Source organism: Esox lucius, chromosome 7 (genome assembly GCF_011004845.1).
Source record: "Esox lucius isolate fEsoLuc1 chromosome 7, fEsoLuc1.pri, whole genome shotgun sequence".
NCBI classification, from domain to species: Eukaryota; Metazoa; Chordata; class Actinopteri; order Esociformes; family Esocidae; genus Esox; species Esox lucius.
In genome coordinates this window covers 22,263,455-22,278,287 of record NC_047575.1, presented here as the reverse complement: position 1 = coordinate 22,278,287, position 14,833 = coordinate 22,263,455, and the positions used below count along the sequence as shown (strand labels likewise).

General features: G+C 44.4%; 1 protein-coding gene across 2 annotated transcripts; it reads left to right on the top strand.

Moving 5' to 3' along the window:
• Positions 1-3,494: 3,494 nt before the first annotated feature.
• Positions 3,495-11,139, top strand: acat1 (acetyl-CoA acetyltransferase 1). Of its 2 annotated transcripts, none has more exons than XM_010904387.5 (12): positions 3,495-3,629; positions 3,990-4,037; positions 4,168-4,285; positions 4,462-4,557; positions 6,250-6,350; positions 6,698-6,841; positions 6,992-7,142; positions 8,538-8,633; positions 8,877-8,990; positions 9,634-9,698; positions 9,840-9,997; positions 10,111-11,139. In XM_010904387.5, the coding sequence occupies exons 1-12, from the start codon at positions 3,579-3,581 to the stop codon at positions 10,229-10,231; spliced, it is 1,263 nt and encodes a 420-aa protein (XP_010902689.3). In that variant the 5' UTR covers positions 3,495-3,578; the 3' UTR covers positions 10,232-11,139. The 2 variants fall into 2 exon arrangements, with proteins under 2 accessions (XP_010902689.3, XP_019903312.2); XM_020047753.3 differs by lacking the exon at positions 3,495-3,629 and adding an exon at positions 3,778-3,797.
• Positions 11,140-14,833: the final 3,694 nt, after the last annotated feature.

Sequence of the window (14,833 nt, the reverse complement as noted above, 5' to 3'; positions counted from 1 at the left end):
TTCTGTCTCCCACTAGCAGAGGAACTTCGTGATATTTTTTCTTTCACACATAGGGGTCGGCAATGGAGGTACACGAGACTACCACAGGGGTTCGCGCTTTCCCCTGTCATATTCAACCAGGTACTGAGAGAAGCGCTGCAGTGATGCTGCCTGCCGACAGGGGTAACTTTGGTCCAGTACGTAGACGACCTGCTGCTGACGGCCCTGACGGTGGCCGCCTGCATCCAAGCTACAATGACGGTCCTCACCAGACTGGCTGAGAAAGGGTTCAAGGTGTCAAAAGGAAAGCTACAGCTGGTAAGGACGCAGGTCTCCTTTCTGGGCAGAGTGATCTTGCAGAAGGGAGCGGGGCTTTCCCCAGCTCACCGCACAACCATCCTCCACCATCCTAAACCCACTACTGTTCAGGAAATGCTATCATTCCTAGGGCTCACGGGGTACAGCCGCAATTACATCCCAAACTATTCAGGGCTCACAGAGCCACTTAGAGCGCTAGTTAAGGAGCAGGGAATGCGTAAACTTAAAGCCACTCTCAATTGGACTTGCCCGGCCGACAAGGACTTCATTTTGCTGAAACAACAACTAGCCACCGCAGCTGATCTGGCCATACCAGACTACACAACACCTTTTTTCTAGATTTTTCTGAAACAGGATGAGTCATGAACGGGGTCCTGTTTCAGAAAAAGGGGGGAGAAGGCTCTGAGAGAGACGAGCTAGTGAGACATCAAAAGGGGGCTTCCCTACAAGAGAAAACAATTTGGCAACAGAGAGGAGCAACAGAGACGAGCGGGCTCTGGAGAGGGCCAGACGGTAGAGTAATACTTCCACCAGCCATGCGGGGAGATAAATTTGCAGAAGCCCACGGGTTGGGCCATGTAGGGCCAGCACAGATGTTGAGGAACCTGTGCCATTGGTGGCACCCGTTTATGGTAGACATGGTACGTAACTACACTAGGACATGCACCATCTGCACACACCACAATCCAAAACCGACGATCAAACCTGAGATGGGGGCGTTCCCCATGACGACGAGACCTGGACAAGAGATAGTGATAGACTACACTGACATGGGGGAAACAGTACGGGGGTGCCGTTACATGTTAGTGTGTGTGGACATGTTCACAGGGTGGCCAGAAGCCTGGCCAGCAAGAAGGGAGGACAGTCAGATAGTGATCAAGTGTTTAGTGAACCAGTACATTCCCAGACACGGCTTCCCAGAGAAAATCAGGTCAGACAATGGGACTCACTTTAAGAACAGTGATTTACAGAAGGTAGAGAGCTTATTGGGCCTAAAACATGCTTTTGGCACTGTGTACCATCCACAGTCCCAGGGAAAGGTAGAAAGGATGAACCAGAACTTAAAAAACAAGTTGGCTAAGATATGTGCGCAGACTAAATTGAACTGGGTGGATGCACTACCACTGGCACTCATGACGATTCGATGCTCGTTAAATCAGACCACTGGGTTCACCCCATACGAGCTGCTGACGGGGAGACAGTTTCCAGGACCAGCCGCGGGGCCTGCGGTCCCGGAAGGGGAAAAGTGGCCCAAAGATCACAGAATGTATTTTGATGAATTGCGAGCTCTCGTTTCAGAATTCACCAACAGAGTCGGAGAACGGAGGGACCTGCAACCGCTGGATCAGAACCTGCCCCAGGCGGAGTGGGTGTTGCTGAAGGTCATCAAGCGGAAGTGGTCGGAGCCAAGGTGGAAGGGTCCTCATCAGGTGGTGGAGAGAACGAGTCATGCGGTCCGCCTGAGGGACAAAGGAGAGACGTGGTACCATTGGAGCCAGTGTACACCAGCGCAGGAGCCAGGGAGGTCGCTGACGGACCTCATCCAAACCGGAAAGGAGGAGCTTTCCCCAGCGTGGACGGAAGGAGGACCAACACCAGCCGGACCGGTGCCAGGAGCGGACCACAGGACACGGCAGGACCACGAGCGAGTGAAGGAGACAGAGGACGGCGCCAGGGGAATAGACTCTTAGGGGAAAGAACTGAAAAATACTGTAACTAAAGGGGGTATAGGACACCGAGTGGCTCATACCACTCGTACCAAGATGACAGGGTTACAGAGAAAGGTCTGGGGAGATGATAGTAGAATGAAGTGGTATATGGGAATTGGTAGAATAATGATATGTGTGTTGTGTGTTGTTACAGGTTTCCCAGGTTGGCATCGGGTCTTCATTCCCCCAGCGAAGAGGTCAGCGACCCCACCTGAGGACACCTGTTTGAGGAAATTTGGGGGATTGAATTGGACTATGTCACGGGGTCGCATACGAGCATTCTGGGATAGATAATCCGCTGGAGGAATGGATGATCTCGATGTTCGGCCAGTGGAAAGGTTTGATAATGTCTGTTCTTTTATCGCTTTCTACATTTGGTGCTATAATGGTTACTTGTGGGTTTTGTTGTATCCCATGCATAAGAGGGCTTGCCATGAGAGTGATTTCTACAGCCATTGAGAAGGCTCCAGGATCGCCATCAGGGATGCTGATGCCTCTACTGGAGCAGCATGACCCGGGAGAACTGGAGCTTGGCGAATAGGGGTGATCTCTCTGGGGAGAGATCAAAAGGGGGAATTGTAGATGTAGTGATTGTATAAGTTAGTGAACTGTTATAAGCTGTTGTAACCAATGTAGATGTATTGATTATATAAGTTAGTGAACTGTTATAAGCTGTTGTAACCAATGAAACAAAATATTAAATGTCTGTAATATGAACCGAAACTGAAGGAGCAAGTAGGAGAATAGGAAACCCTGTTTAAGCAGTTGCCGGGGAGAGAAAGATTTAGTATGTCTGTTTTGTGAGAAACAGGTCACAGGTCAGAGACACACACACATAGTCGGACAGACAAGACAGAAACCAGAAAGGGGGGCAAGGGGATACTTGCAGTTATCCTATAAGGAATAAAACTGGGATTGGGCCAATGGCACACACTTTGTAAGTTAACGCCTCTATCTTTTGGGCGTAGTAGAAGTATAAAAATGATGTTTTGAATGTTGATCCTTAGACATTGTGCGGCGACACGTGTCTCCAGAAGCTTCTGTAATAAATGGACGTATAACTACGGTAATTGCCCTGACTCCCTGTGTTTTATTCTCCTTTCCAACAAACCAACTCGGGGAAGTGTTATACTTCAACATATCCAAAATATCTGGTACGTGATATCAGCCTTAACCACTCTAACAAGACAATATCTGTTAATCATTTGTTCCCGTCTACTGTTCTCCTTTTTATATCAATTTAACTGGTGATACATTTTTTGGACTACAATGACCACAATTCCTATAGACGTTTGCACGTGTTCCAAACCCACCTCTTGCTATGATTGGTCCATTTTGCTCCTCTACTGAAGGTCAAGGATGTATTCACAAAACGTTGAGTTGCAAAATTTTTGTCAAAACTGTCGCAGATAGAACGAAACGGGAGCGAACGTACGTTCACTTGTCCAATCGAAGCTCTGTTTTGACGAAATGTTTCTTAACTTAAACGTTTTGTTTGGCCGAATGAATACACCCAACTGGATATTCCTGTAGGTTCAACTGTACGAAAAAGTCCTCCGTTGTAGTTCAATTATGTCATCAAGTGGACTTTTAACCGTGCGTTCTCAGCTTTGCAAGCGTTTGGTAGGTAGGGTGACCAAAGTAAATGTGTGTATTTCTAAACGTGAGGCATTCATTCTCATTTTATCGAACGTATGCACATGCTAACACACCAGGCTATTGTTTTACAGTGGGTTAGGTGGGAAAGGGTCTGCCTTGTAACATTGATTATCTGATAGTACAACTACATAGGTAACTTGCTAGTTCATTCTCTGTCATGTGTAAGAGTACTATTTAACTGTAGCACATTGATTACCACGTCACTAGATCGCGTAATGTGTGATAGCGTTCCTCTACATTGCATGTCCCAGCTGTTAAAGGTTACAAGCCAGCTTGCCAAATAGCAACCAAATAAGTATATATTTCTCTAATTTGCCTTTTCAGGCTCACAAGTACCTGTCAAGGACCTATTCATCTCGCCCTTCTTTAAATGTGAGTATGTGACTGAAATGTTTTGGAACATAGTGTCATGACCTTTGCATCTATTTCACTTGACTTAGTGAGTGAAGGTGAGAAAATCGTAAGATTGACATTTCTAACCATAATTTGATCATCATATCAGGAAGTGGTCATTGTCAGTGCAGTCCGGACCCCGATGGGGTCCTTCAGAGGGAGCCTTGCAGCTGTACCTGCCACAAGACTGGGCTCCATTGCCATCAAAGGAGCAATTGAGAAAGCAGGTTTGGAAGTGACAATATTTTTTTATATTGTTATATTTGTTCGGCAGGAAAATGATGGACGTTTACATACATGTTTTGTTACAGATGGACTATTAAAACAATACTGTAAATGTAATCTGAAATTATGTTTAAACAGCTTAGTACATTTTATTTGACTTATTTTGTGATGTGGCCAGGTATCCCAGTTGAGGAGGTGAAGGAGGTCTACATGGGAAATGTACTGCAGGCTGGGGAAGGACAGGCCCCTGCCAGACAGGCTCTACTTGGCGCAGGTACAAACGCATACATCATTATCAATTATAGACCTGAGTGTAACAGATTTAAAGTACCATGAATTCACTTCACACAATGGACCTATTCAATATTTACTTTAATTCGCTACTACTTGAGGAGAAACATAATTTTCACACGTTTGTTGATAGTGAGGGACACATTCAGTTCCCTGGATGCTATGTAGAGTCTTGGAGATTGTGTTCATGCTCTTGTTGAGGCTGGAAATGTTGTGTAATGCAAAAAAACTAAACCTGGTGGAATATCACACAACTAATTAGGTCAATTGGGAACAGGTCAGTAACGTGATTGGGTTTTAAAAGATAATTCCAGAGAGGATAAGCCTGGCATAAAAGAGGATGGGGGGGGTTCACCACTTTGTGAAAGACTGCATGGGCTATTAGTGCCACAATTCAAGAATAACGTATCACAAACTAAAATTACAAAGAGTTTAGGGATCTCATCATCAATAGTACACTATCATTAAACGATTCAAAGAATCTGGAGGAATCTCCGTATGCAAGGGTTATTAAACAAGGACAAAAAGCAATATTGGATGGCCGTGATCTTCGGGCCCTCAGATGGCACTGCATTAAAAACACAATTCTGCATTGGACATCATTGCATGGGCTCAGGAAAACTTCAGAAAACCATTGTCTGTGAACATAGTATGTCACTGCATCCATAAAATGCAGGTTAAAACTCTACCCTGCAAAGAAGAAACCATAGACAAACAACATCCAAAAACGCCACAGCCTTCTCTGGGCCCAATCTCATTTAAGATGGCCTGAGGTAAAGTGGAAAACTGCCCTGTGGTCTGATGAATCAAAATGTGAGATTATTTTTGGGAATCATGGATGCCTAAAGAGGAGAGGGACCACCTGGCTTCTTATCAGAGCATAGTTTGAAAGCCAGGATCCGTGATGGTATAGGAGTGCATTTGTGCATATAGCATGGGTGACTTGGACATCTGTGAAGGCACCATTAATGCTGAACAATATATACATGTTTTCGAGTAACATATGCTGCCATTCAGACAACGTCTTTCTGAGGGAAGGCCTTGCTTATTTCAGGAGGACAATGCCCAACCAGTCTGCACATAACACAACAGCATGGGTCTGTTGTAAAAGAGTCCAGGTGCTAAACGTGCCTGCCTGCAGTCCAGACCTGTCCCCTATTGAAAACATTTGGTGCATTATGAAATGACACAGCAAAGGAGACCCCAAACTGTTGAGAAGCTGCAAACAAGCAAGAATGGGTAAACATTTCACTTTCAAAACTGCAGCAGTTGGTTTCCTCAGTTCCCAACATGCCTGTGTCCCAACTTTTGAAACCTGTTGCTGCCATCAAATCCAAAACAATAAAATTCTCAGTTTCAATTTTTGATATGTTGTCTATGTACTATTTTCAATTAAATAAAGGGATACATGATTTGCACATCATTGCATTCTGTATTTATTAGCATTCGATGCAGCATACCAACTTTTTTGGGAACGGGGTTGTAATTCTTACCTTTGTATACAACCTAAATGGTAGGAATTCTTATAAGGAGGGAGGTAATGTGTGCTGCAAGGCATAGACTCACTGGTTGGTGCCCAGTGGGTTGCCAGATGAACTGTCAGTGGATGTTAAACAGTTAGCAACACCACTTTTGATGTGAGGTACACTAATAAAGTCTGATACTTTACCACTAGGGCTATCCCTCTCCACTCCTGCAACAACCATCAACAAAGTGTGTGCTTCTGGTATGAAGTCTGTCATGCTAGCTGCCCAGAGTCTGATGTGTGGACACCAGGTACAGTAACATAACAGCTCACTGTGTTACCATAACATTGCACAAAACCACATTGAGCTCCTATAACCCCTATTTATTACATGAATTGTCAGTATATGTACCTTTTGGCCAAGCACTGGTAGGTAGGTGGAACACTTTCAATGCATGTAGACAGGACTTTAGTTCATAAGAGTTTAAAACCGTACAGCGTTTTGCACACAGACAATAGATGTCCAATAAACATTGTGACTATTCTGTAACCATGTTGTTATGTTTGTCATGTTTATATTTGATGAAGCCCAATATTTCTATATGGGTATGTTGCATCGCGTAACAGAGGAATTAACTCAAAGGTTTTTCTCTCTCAGGATGTGATGGTGGCTGGCGGTATGGAGAGCATGTCCAATGTCCCCTATGTGATGACCAGGGACATTCCAGCCTACGGTGGTTTGAGGATGGAGGACCTTATTGTAAAGGACGGCCTCACTGATGTCTACAACAAATTTCACATGGTATTTCTCACTGTGCATTGCATATTTAAATATACTACATGACGTGCTTTATTGGAGTGTGCTGTATTTGTTTGGGCTTGGGGACAGACTTAATGTTTACCAGTTTGGCTGTTGACTCTTGAAGACAATATAATGTGTTTTCATTTGTAGGGAAACTGTGCAGAAAATACAGCTAAGAACATGCAGATCACCAGGGAGGAGCAGGACGCCTATGCCATCAGCTCATACAACCGCAGCCAAGCAGCATATAACTCAGGACTGCTCGCAAAGGAAATTGTCCCTGTTAGCATCCCCCAGAAAGGTAAAGGATGGCGTCCTAAAACACAGTGGTTCACAACCTTATTTAACATACCACCCGCTGAATTTTGTTCTGCACTGAAGTACCCCCTTGTGAGAATTTTACCAGTACACATATGGTCTACTCAAATACAAGTACTTCTCAAATCAAGTACTCCCTGGGGTCCTAAGCACAAATGGTTAAGCGCAAATAAACTGAACTCCACATTAACTCTGACCGGTAACACAAAAGGCATTCTCACAGTCATCTTCCTTTACTGCCCCAGCCTGGCCTGGTTGTAAGGGCAGAAATTAAATAATTAACAGCAGGTGCAATGGATCTTTCCTGTGCTTACCAGCCAGACTGGGATGTTCTGTAGGGTCCTACAGCCAGGGTTTTTTCAGGATCAAAAAGTGGCTTAGGTGGTGGGCGTGGTCAGGGGCATGTCAGGGGGTGTGGCTAGTCACAGCGATAAGTGACATTGGCCTCCTCATGTAATAATTTGAGGCCCCTCCCTATCTTAATATTTAATGTCTTGAACTTCTACAAATTCTCCAAGGCTATGTTTGTTATTTTAAAGCTAATTTCCTGAAATTTTTATAAATATCCCATGAAGCTGAGAATAATAGCACTGCAAACATTGCATATACATTCAGCATTTGCGATGTAGCTGTATTTCTATATAATTATTGTGCCATTCTGAGAAGCCCATCAACTAAATTAAATGTCACACACTTGGGTGTTTTACAGATATCCGTGTTCTATGAAATCATTTACATGTAAGTTATTCAGGATCAAAACCACTTGCCCTATGTTTTCCTACAGGTTGGCTAAAAGAAGGGGTTAGAGATTATTAATAGGAAAACTAGTAATAAATGACTTGTAATGTAATGAGAAAATATTGAATAAATTCCTTAAAAAGCCCCTGTATAACTACCTACCTTCATATTAAGAATGTATAATCTATATGCTCATGGGTCGGAATTTAGCATTACCATAGTTAACAGACAATGTAGCTAATAGATTCTTCAGTCTGGGAGATCTCTCTTGCTTCAGATATCCTTGCAGTTTCATTGAGAGTACAGAAGCGTAGCTACCAGACAATTCTACCCAAGATCCGAAGAACGAGTTTAAGACTGGGCTGGCTATCCAACTTTCCTCCTAAGTACCGTCTTCCTTCAAAAATGCACACACAATTCCTTAACGAAGTATTGGGTGGATTTCAATGTACTTTCGTCATTATCTTTTTGGGCGGGGCCAAAAAACGTTCATGTGTTTCATGGGTTTCAATAGCAGAAAAACCCTCACAGCTGTCAGGCTGCCATAACGCTCACAGTATCTAAATAAAGTAAACCAAACCACATCACCATGTTTTTCTGTGGTCCAATGCATGAAGCTGAAAGTGTTTTTCCTCTGCAGGAAAGCCTGATGTGGTAGTGTCAGAAGATGAGGAGTGGAGACGTGTGGACTTCAGCAAAGTCCCTAATCTGAGACCGGTGTTCCAGAAAGACAATGGTATCATAGTCCTACTGTATATCTCTTTTAATAATCAGACGATAGAATGTAAGAGGGCATCTTCACGGAAAGCTAAAACGAGACCAATGTCTGTTTTTCTTGGTAAGGAAATGATAATCAATCCTAGCATCCTCAGAATTAAGGAACAATATTTGCCTAAAGATTTAAGAGTTGAATTGAAACACTTAAAACAAACCTCTGTGTGCTGATTACATTGATTCTGAATAATGATTTGGTTCCCAGGCACCGTGACTGCAGCCAATGCCAGCACACTGAACGACGGTGCAGCCGCCCTGGTTTTAATGACCGCTGATGCAGCAAGGAGACTTAACGTCACCCCACTGGCCAGGATCGCCTGTAAGACAGCTCTGCACTAGACTCTAGTTATGTTCTGATCCTTTTTGTGTGTTTTTACTCATCATCATGAACTTTAATCTTAACAGGAAAAAAAACTATTTTATATAGTTTATATGTGTGTATATATATATATATATACTGTGTGTGTATATATATATATATATATATATATATATATATATATATATATATATACTGTGTATATATAGGTTATATTGATCAGCGTTTTATTTTATAATTATTGGTTAGTGATAAGCTGTTTAGGTGGACTTTCAGAACCATTTGGAAATTGTTATTATATAACTTTTTAACTATGTTGAAAATTACTGGCCTACTGTGGTTAGGAGCAGGGGTTCTCAACTCTGAGCCTGGGGATCCAGTGAACTGCCAGGGTTCTATTCTACCTGGTAGTAAATTGTATTCACCTGGTTTCCTAAGTCTAAATCAGGGCTGAAACCAGTAGTACCTCATGTCCTGAGACCTGGATTTGACACCACTGGTTTAGTGTCTAGGTTACTGCCTACAGCACACTGCCCATGTACTGCTGCACTGCAGCACAGGTTTTATTCACTACTATTTTTCTTTGTAAACATAAAAAAACAAAAAAAATAATATTACTTAATATTTTGTCTTAATCTTTTAGCTTTTGCTGATGCAGCTACTGCCCCCATTGATTTCCCTATTGCTCCTGCATTTGCTGTACCAAAGGTATGTCTGAGAAAGCTGGTTGTGTCAAGTTTATTGTCTTTGCACCTAGATAAAAGAGATTCAGGGACATGATTCATAAATATAGATTTTTGCATTATAAATTGTTTTGTGTTCTGTATTCTCACTCAATATGATCTTTAGGTACTGGCAGCTGCAGGGCTGAAGAAGGAGGACATTGCCATGTGGGAAATCAACGAAGCTTTTAGTGTTGTGGTTCTGGCCAACGTGAAGATGCTGGACATCGACCCTAGCAAAGTAAACGTCAACGGAGGAGCTGTCTCCCTGGGACACCCTATTGGGTAAGTGACGAGTGCTAGGCCAAAAAGCCTAATAATGAAATTAATTCCAATAATACAGAAAGTGGCAGATATTTATTTTTTTCTGATACATTGTGATTCTATTAATCTTTCAGGATGTCAGGGGCGAGAATAGTGGGACACATGGTACATGCTCTAAAGTCTGGCCAGTACGGCCTGGCAGGGATCTGCAACGGTGGTGGTGGAGCCTCATCCGTTATCATCCAGAAGTTATAAGAGCCTTTGTCTGGTGTCTTCCCCATGAATGGATTATTATTATTATTAGACCTACGAAAAGGACAACTGGGGAACCACTTTTGGATGTAAATGACCATTGCATATCACTCTAGATAATGTGTTTGAAAAGAACAAACTCCAATCTAGAGCAGCCTTACTGGTAAACTAATACACACATGAACTGATGACACAACTCCCATTTTTGTCACTCCTGTTGAAATGAACGTTTGTTGCAAGAGGCAATTTATATTTAACTGACTATGAAGATGAGTAAATAGTTTATTTTAAAAAAAGTATTGTCTTCATGTTTTGTTTATTTTGGGTATTGAGACGTGTATTCTGAATTTTGGATATACTTGCTAACCTTTTCTGCTTCTTATCACAGTTTGTTCTACCAGGATGAATTTACTAGCATGCACACTGGAAAAACGCATTCCCCGGCTAACAACCATGATTAAGCTTTTAGACACTAACATATTTTCAAAGAGTCGGCAAGGCGGCATTTCATGAGTCTTTATGATTTAAGTGTTACATTTAGTTTCTGCTCTTTGCTCACTTGGATAATACAAAAAAGTCCAACAAACATTGAAAAGCTCATCACAATACAGAGATATATTTATCTAGCGATAAGTCTGGAAGAAATAATATACCCTCTATGCCAACTGCATTTCCCTTTCTGTCTCCTCTGGACCCCCTACCTGATTAATAAAAAAATTATTAGCATGTTTTATTACATATGGGTGATTGTATCACTTTGAAATGTGTCAGGAGGAGCATGTTAGCAATGTTATATCTATTCTATAAAAATACGAACATTCACAAAATGCCAACATTTTGTAAACAAACATGTATACTAATATTTCACACCTAATGCTCACCTTGTCTATAAAGCCTTTTCCACAAATTCCCACACTATGAAATCTCTTTATTAACATATAAAAGCAGCTCCTACCAAAAAAGATAAATGTATTAAATATCAAACTCAGTCCTACACCCTGCATACAGTCGACCGTCAATAATTTGATTGAGGCTCAATGGTAATACACATGTACTTAGTAGACTAAATGTAGCTAGTTAATTAGCACTACTGACAAATCTAGCAAGTGATATTAGCCAGGGTTAATAACTTTGATATTAGGAAAATAAACATCAACGCAATAGCTAATGTAATGTATTTTAATTTAGCCTAACCCAATTGGGTTCAAGCCAACCGGGCAAGCAAGTTTAGACAACAGTTTTTGTCAAATTACTAAACATTTAAACATTTTCAAGCTATCTATCATGCTTGTCTTTATCGGCAGTCTGATACATTTTAGGACTTTCGCGCTGCAGCTGCAAATCTTCATCACCTGTAGCAGCACGAATGTCTTTTTTAAAGGTTTTTCTAAACCAATATTACTGCCTGTCCTGGTTTCATTCTATTCACATCACACACGTCTTCACGATGACAATAATACAAAAGCAGGTCTTTTATTGCACAAAATAATTGCTTCAGAAAGTTTAATACTATAATTACTTTCTATAAAAAAAAATAATAGAGGAGATGACCGGTGCCCTCAATGGTAGATATGAGCATTGCCATTTTGTGTGAAACGTTTTTTGGGGGGGAAAGAATACTGCTGTGTTGATTATTGTATAATGGACAAAAACTAATATCATGTACTACCCTGTTTGCAAAAAAGTTGGGACGCTGGGTAAAATGAAAATAAACACAGAAGGCAATGATGTGCAAATCATTTAATCCCTTGGCCATGCCGCCGAATCAGTGCAATTTGCATGTTGTTATTTTTCAAAATTAAACTTAATTCTAAATCTTTTTTCAGCACTATATCTAATAACACACGTTTAACTATTCAGAATGTGTTTAGGTCAATCTCAGGCAATTGTATTTCTTTTTTTACAAGGTTTCTTGTGTGGGTTTACTTATAGCTCCCCAGCTCTGCCGCCATGTGTTGGAGTTTACCCCGGTGAACGAGAGGGTCGTTTCCCTGCGCCTACGGGTCGGGGATAGGTCTCTCACTGTTGTTTGTGCCTACGGGCCGAACGGCAGTCCAGAGTACCCGACCTTCTTGAAGTCTCTGGGAGGGGTGCTGGAAAGTGCTCCGACTGGGGACTCTATCGTTCTACTGGGGGACTTCAACGCCCACGTGGGCAACGACAGTGACACCTGGAGGGGCGTGATTGGGAGGAATGGCCCCCCTGATCTGAACCCGAGCGGTGTTCAGTTATTGGACTTCTGTGCTAGTCACAGTTTGTCCATAACGAACACAATGTTCAAGCATAAGGGTGTCCATCAGTGCACGTGGCACCAGGACACCCTAGGCTGCAGGTCGATGATCGACTTTGTTGACATTTCATCTGACCTGCGGCCGTATGTCTTGGACACTCGGGTGAAGAGAGGGGCGGAGCTGTCAACTGATCACCACCTGGTGGTGAGTTGGATCCGATGGCGGGGGAAGAAGCTGGACAGATTCGGCAGGCCCAAGCGTACTGTAAGGGTCTGCTGGGAACGTCTGGCCGAGTCTCCTGTCAGAGAGATCTTTAACTCCCACCTCCGGCAGAGCTTCGCCTGTCGAGGCGGCAGTCCCCGAACCCGGTGGTGGACACCGGAAGTAAGGGATGCCGTCAAGCTGAAGAAGGAGTCCTATCAGGCCTGGTTGGCTAGTGGGACTCCTGAGGCAGCTGACGGGTACCGACTGGCCGAGCGGACTGCAGCCCGGGTGGTTGTGGAGGCAAAAACTCGGGCCTGGGAGGAGTTCGTTGAGGCCATGGAAAGAGATTCTGGCAAACCATCTGGCACCTCAGGAGAGGGAAACAGTGCCCTACCAATGCTGTTTTTCAGTAGAGGTGGGCAGCTGTTGACCTCAACTGGGGATGTCGTCGGGCGGTGGAAGGAATACTTCGAGGATCTCCTCAATCCCGCCGTCACGTCTTCCATTGAGGAAGCAGAGGATGAGGGCTCAGAGGTGGACTCGTCCATCATCCGGGCTGAAGTCACAGAGGGGGTCAAGAAACTCCTCAGTGGCAAGGCACCGGGGTTGGATGAGATCCGCCCCGAGTACCTCAAGTCTCTGGATGTTGTGGGGCTGTCTTGGTTGACACGCCTGTGCAACATCGCGTGGCGGTCGGGGACAGTGCCTCTGGGATGGCAGACCGGGGTGGTGGTCCCTATTTTTAAGAAGGGGGACCGGAGGGTGTGTTCCAACTATAGGGGGATCACACTTCTCAGCCTCCCCGGGAAAGTCTATGCCAGGGTGCTGGAGAGGAGAATATGGCCGATAGTAGAACCTCGGATTCAGGAGGAACAGTGTGGTTTTCGTCCGGGCCGTGGAACAATGGACCAGCTCTATACCCTCTACGGGGTGTTGGAGGGTTCATGGGAGTTTGCCCAACCAATCCACATGTGTTTTGTGAATTTGGAGAAGGCATTCGACTGTGTCCCTCGCGGCATCCTGCGGAGAGTGCTTCGGGAATATGGGGTCCTGGGTCCTTTGCTAAGGGCTGTCAGGTCCCTGTACGACCGGAGCAGGAGCTTGGTCCGCATTGCCGGCAGTAAGTCAGACTTGTTCCCAGTGCATTTTGGACTCTGGCAGGGCTGCCCTTTGTCGCCGGTTCTGTTCGTAATTTTTATGGACAGAATTTCTAAGCGCAGCCAGGGGCCGGAGGGTGTCAGGTTTGGGGATCACACGATTTCGTCTCTGCTCTTTGCGGATTATGTTGTCGTGTTGGCCCCTTCAAACCAGGACCTTCAGCATGCACTGGGACGGTTTGCAGCTGAGTGTGAAGCGGTGGGGATGAAAATCTCCAAATCCGAGGCCATGGTCCTCAGTCGGAAAAGGGTGGCTCAGGTTGGTGGAGAGTGCCTGCCTCAAGTGGAGGAGTTTAGGTATCTAGGGGTCTTGTTCACGAGTAAGGGAAGGATGGAACGGGAGATAGACAGACGGATCGGTGCAGCTTCTGCAGTAATGCGGTCGATGTATCGGTCTGTCGTGGTGAAGAAAGAGCTGAGCCGCAAGGCAAAGCTCTCGATTTACCGGTCAATCTACGTTCCTACTCTCACCTATGGTCATGAGCTTTGGGTCATGACCGAAAGGATAAGATCCCGGACACAGGTGGCCGAAATGAGCTTTCTACGCAGGGTGGCTGGGCGATCCCTTAGGGTGAGAAGCTCGGTCACCTGGGAGGAGCTCAGAGTAGAGCTGCTTCTCCTCCACATCAAGAGGGGTCAGCTGAGGTGGCTTGGGCATCTGTTTCAGATGCCTCCGGAACGCCTTCCCAGGAAGGCGTTCCGGTCCTGTCCCACCGGGAGGAGACCCCGGGGAAGACCTAGGACACACTGGAGCGACTATGTCTCCCGGCTGGCCTGGGAACGCCTCGGTGTCCCCCCGGAAGAGCTGGAGGAAGTGTCTGGGGAGAGGGAAGTCTGGGCATCCCTGCTTAGACTGCTGCCCCCGCGACCTGGCCACGGATAAAGCGGAAGATGATGAATGAATAGTCCCTAAAATCTCATTTGTCCTGAGAATGTCCTGAACGTCCCTGACCAGGTGTCAAGGGGGACACTTGAATTTTTTGATCTCGTATCACTCGACACATTTACTAAAT

Excerpts from the sequence above, each read along its gene's own strand:
- acat1 (XM_010904387.5), top strand. The coding sequence starts at position 3,579 with ATGTCATCAAGTGGACTTTTAACCGTGCGTTCTCAGCTTTGCAAGCGT. Across the intron at positions 3,630-3,989 it reads CTCAGCTTTGCAAGCGTTTG|GCTCACAAGTACCTGTCAAG; the intron begins GTAGGTAGGGTG and ends TTGCCTTTTCAG. Across the intron at positions 8,634-8,876 it reads GGTGTTCCAGAAAGACAATG|GCACCGTGACTGCAGCCAAT; the intron begins GTATCATAGTCC and ends TTTGGTTCCCAG.